This window comes from Lycium ferocissimum, chromosome 9 (assembly GCF_029784015.1).
Source record: "Lycium ferocissimum isolate CSIRO_LF1 chromosome 9, AGI_CSIRO_Lferr_CH_V1, whole genome shotgun sequence".
Lineage (NCBI taxonomy): Eukaryota > Viridiplantae > Streptophyta > Magnoliopsida > Solanales > Solanaceae > Lycium > Lycium ferocissimum.
This window is the reverse complement of record NC_081350.1, coordinates 49,726,949-49,733,232: the sequence shown is the minus strand read 5'-3', so window position 1 is coordinate 49,733,232 and position 6,284 is coordinate 49,726,949. Positions and strand designations below refer to the sequence as shown.

The window sequence follows — 6,284 nt, the reverse complement described above, 5'->3', positions numbered from 1 at the left end:
ATGTTTTTCAATGGCAACATGTTCATCAATTGCATACTTGGTAAGTGCAGTTCTAAATTCATTAACACTTCCAAAGTAGAGGCTTGTTTCCCACACTTTATCTTTTTAGGTTTTATCAAACACAATGTAATGACCCGTTTGGTCGTTATAGAGTTTTGGACTTTTTTTTTTACCCCCGTTGACCCTTCCTCGAGCCCTATAAGTATAATTTAGATCTTCATGGATGGTATAATTCTCGAGATGATCGGGTGAGGTTTATGATAACTCGTGTGATATAGAGTTTGAAAATGAAAAGCATTTGACCAATAGTTAACTTCTGGGTAAATGGACTTTTTTTGGAAATTCATTTATTTCGAGAGGTTTGGATAGTCATTTGTGACTTGGTAGAGTATTTAGTTCGGTTCCCAAGACACTTGGGAGTTTTTTGGGCTATTGATTGGAAAGTTGGTCTTTGGCCTTTGGGTGTTGACCCTGTCAAATAGACCTCCGTTGGGAATTCCGAGACCACGAGTGAGACCGTAGCGTATTTTTATGTGTGTATGCATGGTTGGTTTGTATATGTGAGGTCTCATGTGATTGTCAGATTTCGGGGTTGAACTCGTGAAAAATCAGATTTTTCTAGTGTCTAGTGTCCGTTGTAGCAGCACCAGGGCCACTATTGCGGAACCGCTATAGCGGGGTCTTGGCCGTTGTAGCGGGTAAGAGATGCTAGGGTTAGGGCGCTACAGCTAATGGATATTGGTTGTAAGGAAGCCTGCAGCGAGTGTGGTCTCGTTAGCTTGAGCCCGCTGTAGCGGACTTGTGACCGCTGCAGCGGGATTATGGGATTTCAGAATCATTAAAGGGTAGGATAAAACCCTTAAACCCCTATCATTTCGTTCATCACTTTCTAAGCATACTTGGGGCAAATTGATGAGCTCTTGGCTGCTTCTTCATTATGATAAGTCTCCTAACCTAGTATTCATTGATTTAATCTTCTTAAACTTGAATCTAAGCTAGAAATCCATTAGAATCAAAGAGAGAAAATGGGTTTTGACGATAACTTCTTGAAATGAGTTCTAATCTTTCTAAATGGAAATTGTTAATGGGTTTGACTAATCTAATCATAGAATCTGATGATTTCATAGCTAATAAGCTTGAATCTTCCATTTGTATTGATTAATTTAAAGGTTGAAAAACTAGAGTTCATACCCAAATTTGTGGTTTTCACTTCAATCTCAAAATTAGCCTATTCTAAAGTTATTTCAGAAATTGTTTAGTAGGATTGAGCTCCTAGAACATAGAATTGCATATTTCACTTTCAAAATGACCGTTTTACCCTTGTGGGCCCGTTTCCCCTTTCTCTATAGCTGAATTTGACCCAAACGATAAGTATAGCAATATGGTTGTTGTTCTTCATTATTTCTAATATAAAATTTGAATAAGATTAGACTTTGAGTATTTGGAGGCGCAACGAAAGGGCAAGGCAAAGGTTTGATTGTTCGCCTACCAGGTGAGAAAAGGGTAGGTGCCCGCACGTTCCTCGATTTGGGACGTGACAAGTTAGTATCATTGCCCTAGGTTACCCGATCTATAAGTACAAGGGCATGTCTAGTAGAGCTTTGCATATCGGTACGATGAGCTCCGCACTTATCTGCCAGGGGCTATAGGACATTTAGGAAATTTCACATTCTTTCATTCTTTCGTGCTACTTTATTCAAATTGGTACCTACAACTTTCAAATTGGTATTTGATTCATTCTATTCTCTTACAGATGGTGAGTACACGTATCACTATTGCGAGGGACGAGGTGCCCGAGCCCCCTTTTGGAGCAGGCACTAGGGGACGAGGACAGGCGAGAGGCCGCGGCCAGGCTAGAGGCCATGAAGGTGCATCGACTAGGGGCAGTGCCCTTGCAGTGGGATAGAGACGAGCATAATCAGCATCTCCGGAGCCTTTGCCAGAACAACAGCCGGAGCAGCAGCCCCAGAGGGCATATGCAGTCGGGGAGGTGTGGGGCCAGCCAAACCCACCACGAGGGTATGTCAGACGCAGCCTTCCAGGATGTCATGGCCAATATACTTCTACATCTCGATGGGCAGCATGCCATAGAAGGTGCAAATACACCCAGTGGTAGTTCCCAAACTAGAGTAGGTATAAATATTCCCAAGCAGGGCCAGACTCTTGGGATGCAACTTGTTGCTGCCATGGCCTCACATATAGATGGTATCCTAGCCCCTGAGGGTACTCCCAGACTAGTAGCAGCTCAGCCCCTAACAGTTGGGGATCAAGATATTATCAGTAAGTCTCTAAGCGATGATGCTTACAAGTTTATTGTGGAGATATATGAGAAGCTTTATAAGATGGGCATTGTGGAGTCTCACGACGTGGATTATGTGTCCATTCTGTTTCCCAGTGATGCGAAGACTTGGTGGATTATATTGAGGATAGGCCTATTGATGCACCTCCACTTACCTGGACCCAGTTCCATCAGGCTTTCTTGGAGAAGTACGTTTTACGTATTCTGAGAGACGAGTCTAGAGATGAGTTCTCTTATTTAAAGCAGAGATAGATGTCTGTATAGAGTATGAGGCCAAATTTCTATTTTTGGCTAAGTCTGTGACCCAGTTGATTCCAATTGAAGCGGAGAGGGTTCATAGATTTATTGGTGGACTTGTGGTTCCACTCCATATTTCTTGTCTCCAGTTTGTGGCAATGGTTTCTTCTTTCCAGGTAGTCGTTGATCATGCCATGAGTGTTGAGTCTGCCAAGGCTCGTTCTTTGGGAGGATCTAGTGAGAAGAGGCCACATCACAGTGATTTTAGTGGTTCCAATTATAGGGGCGGAGGATAGTCTTCTCAGCCCTATCAATCAGCCCCCAGCCACCCCGTTCAGTCTGCATTGCAGGCATCTTCTGTTGGTCCTTCTAGACCCAGTGGTTATAGGGCTGGACAGTCTCATGGTGGATCTTACTCCCGACCAGCTGATCGAGGTGGTCCCTCTGGTTCATCAGCTTCTATGTATTTTCCTCTAGCTCCCAAGTCTTGTTATGTATTTGGTGATCCTGGTCACCTAATGAGCGACTGTAGCAGACCTAGACAGAGTGGGTCCCCGCAGGGTTCTTGGTTTCAGACCTTGAGGACTCCAACATCATCATGTAGCGGGGATATTTCTTCAGCTAGAGATGGTGCTCATTCAGGCCGCGGTGGTTCTCATTCGTCCAGGGGTGGACACCAGCCAGGTAGGGGTGGTTCCCAGGTCTTCCGAAGAGGAGGGCAGTTTGGCCTGAGTGGACTTGGTGGGGCACATTGCAATGCTTTTCTAGGTAGGCCCGAGGCCTAGGATTCTGATGTTGTGATCTCATGTATTATTTATGTTCGTCATCGGCCGGCTTCAGTCTTGTTTGATCCTTGGCCTTCTTTTTCTTATGTGTCTACTTAATATTCTATTGGTTGGAATTTGACTAGTGATTGTCTTGATATGCCTATTCATGTGTCTACTCTGGTGTGAGATTTCATTTTGGTTGATCGAGTATATCGATCTTGTTTAGTTACTTTATGGGGTACGACACATGGGTAGACTTGATGATTTTCGATATGGTAGATTTTGATATTATCCTGGGTATGACTTGGTTGTCATGGTATCACGCGATCCTGGACTGTCATGCCAAGGCAGTCACTTTAGTTATGCCTTGAATTCCTTGACTTGGGTGGAGGGGTACTCTGAGTCCCACTCCAAAGAAGATCATCTCTTATCTCCGCTCGAAGAAGTTAATTGACAAGGGGTGTTTGGCCTATTTGGCCTATGTTCATGATACTAGCGTTGCTTCTCCGCCCTTTGAGTCCGTGCCTATTATGAGTGAGTTTGTAGAGGTCTTTCCTTCTGATTTGCTGGGTATGCCACCCGACCGTGATATTGATTTCTGCATCGACTTGGAGCCAGGAACGCGCCCCATTTCTATTCCTCCTTATAGGATAGCACCTGCTGAGTTGAGAAAGTTGAAAGAGCAGTTGCAGGATCTTCTGAGCAAGGGGTTTATTAGACCAAGCGTCTCCCCAGGCACTCCCATTTTATTTGTGAAGAGGAAGGATGATATGATGAGGATGTACATAGATTAGTTGAACAAGGTCACCATTTATAATAAGTATCTGATTCCTCATATTGATGACCTGTTCGACCAGTTTCAGGGTACTTAGGTATTTTTGAAGTTTGATTTGAGGTCAGGCTACCATTAGCTGAAGATTCGGGCTGAGGATATCCCGAAGACATCCTTCAGGACTCGTTATGGTCATTACGAGTTCCTTGTGATGTTATTTGGGCTTACGAATGCCCCAGCAGCTTTCATGGACTTGATGAATGGCATTTTCAAGCCATCTTTAGACTCCTTCGTCATAGTGTTTATTGATGATATCTTGGTTTATTCCAAGAATAGAGAGGAGCATGAGCATTATTTGAGGATTGTCATTGGCTTGTTGAGAGAGAAAGAGCTTTTTGCCAAGTTTTCAAAGTGCGAGTTCTGGCTTAATTCTGTGGCGTTCTTGGGCCACGTCATGTCAAAGGAAGGGATCATGGTTGATCCCAAGAAGATCGAGGCTGTTAGAGATTGGGCGAGACTCACTACCGTGATCGAAATTCGTAGCTTCATGGGTTTGGTCGGTTCCCTTTATGGTCTGATGCTTGTGAAGAGAGCTTTCAAAAGCTCAAGACTCTATTGACTACTACTCTGATTTTGGCATTACCCATAGAGGGTAAGGATTTCTCCGTTTATTATGATGTATCCTGTGTTGGCTTGGGCGTTATGTTGATACAGGAGGGCAAGGTCATTGCCTATACTTCCCATCAGTTAAAGATCCATGAGAAGAACTACCCTACTCACAATTTGGGGTTGGCAATCATATTCTTCTGTTTGAAGATTTGGAGGCATTATCCACTGTGAGGTGTTTACCGATCCCCGCAGCCTTTAGCACGTGTTCGGTCAGAGGGGTCTCAACTCTAGGCAGCATAGGTGGTTAGAGCTTCGAAGGATTATGATATCACTATACTTTACCATTCAGGTAAAGCTAATGTGGTAGCCGATGTCTTGAGTCACAAGGCAGTGAGTATGGGCAGTCTAGCTTGATTGGTTGATTCTGGGCGTCCTTTAGCTATGGAGGTTTAGACTCTGGATAACAGCTTTGTGCATCTCGATGTTTTAGATCCAGGCAGAGTTTTAGCATGTGTTGAGGTGAGGTTTTCACTCTTAGAGCAGATTAGGGCCCAACAGTTTGAGGATGCTGAATTATGTAAAATTCGTGATAAGGTTTTGAGAGGTGAGGCCAGGGAGGCTATGCTTGATAGTGAGGGGATTCTGAGGATCAAGGGACGTGTGTGTATTCCTCATGTGGGTGTTCTGATTCGATTGATATTGGAGGAGGCTCATAGCTCCAGGTATTCTATTTATCTAGGGGCGATGAAGATGTACCGTGATTTGAGGCAGCACTACTGGTGGGGTCAGATAAAGAGAGATATTGCAGATTTTGTTGCTAAGTGTGGGAACAGTCAGTAATTCAAGTATGAGCACCAGCGACCTGGTGGTGTACTTCAAAAGATGCCCATTTCCGAGTGAAAGTCGGAGAAGATTACCATGGATTTCTTCGAATGTCTTTCGAAGACCCTGGGTAAGTTAGTCTCAGTGTGGGTTATTGTTGATTGGTTGACTAGGTCTCCTCATTCCATCCCTGTTCAGGTTACACATATTACAGAGAAGTTATCCAGGATATACATTCGTGAGATTGTACGATTGCACCGGGTTCCTATTTCCATCATCTCAAATCGAGGTCCCCAGTTTACTGCCAACTTCTGGAGGTCATTGCAGGTAGAGTTGGGTACTCAGTTGGACCTGAGTATAACTTTTCATCCCCAGACTGATGGTCAGTCCCAGTGGACTATCCAGGTGCTCGAGGATGTGTTATTGACTTTGGTGGTCATTGGGACAAGTTCCTACCCTTGGCAGAGTTCGGTATAATAATAGCTACAATTCGAGTATTGATATGGTGCCGTTCGAGGCTTTATATGGTAGGAGGTACCGTTCTCCTATTGGGTGGTTTGATGCTTTCGAGGTTTGCCCGTGGGGTACAGATTTGCTTAGAGAATCCTTGGACAAGGTAAATCTTATTCAGGAAAAGCTTCTGGTAGCTGAGAGTCAGCAAAAGATCTATGCGACCGAAAGTTGAGGGCTAAGGAGATAGCTTCTGTTAAGGTTCAATGGAAGCATCCTCATGTTGAGGAGAACACATAGGAGACCGAGTCAGATATACGTGCGTATA

General features: G+C 44.2%; 1 protein-coding gene across 1 annotated transcript; it reads left to right on the top strand.

Annotated features, from left to right (window-relative positions):
- Positions 1–4,286: 4,286 nt before the first annotated feature.
- Positions 4,287–5,524, top strand: LOC132032025 (uncharacterized). The gene is made up of 2 exons (XM_059421852.1): positions 4,287–4,626; positions 5,175–5,524. The coding sequence occupies exons 1-2, from the start codon at positions 4,287–4,289 to the stop codon at positions 5,522–5,524; spliced, it is 690 nt and encodes a 229-aa protein (XP_059277835.1).
- The last annotated feature ends 760 nt before the right edge of the window (positions 5,525–6,284 follow it).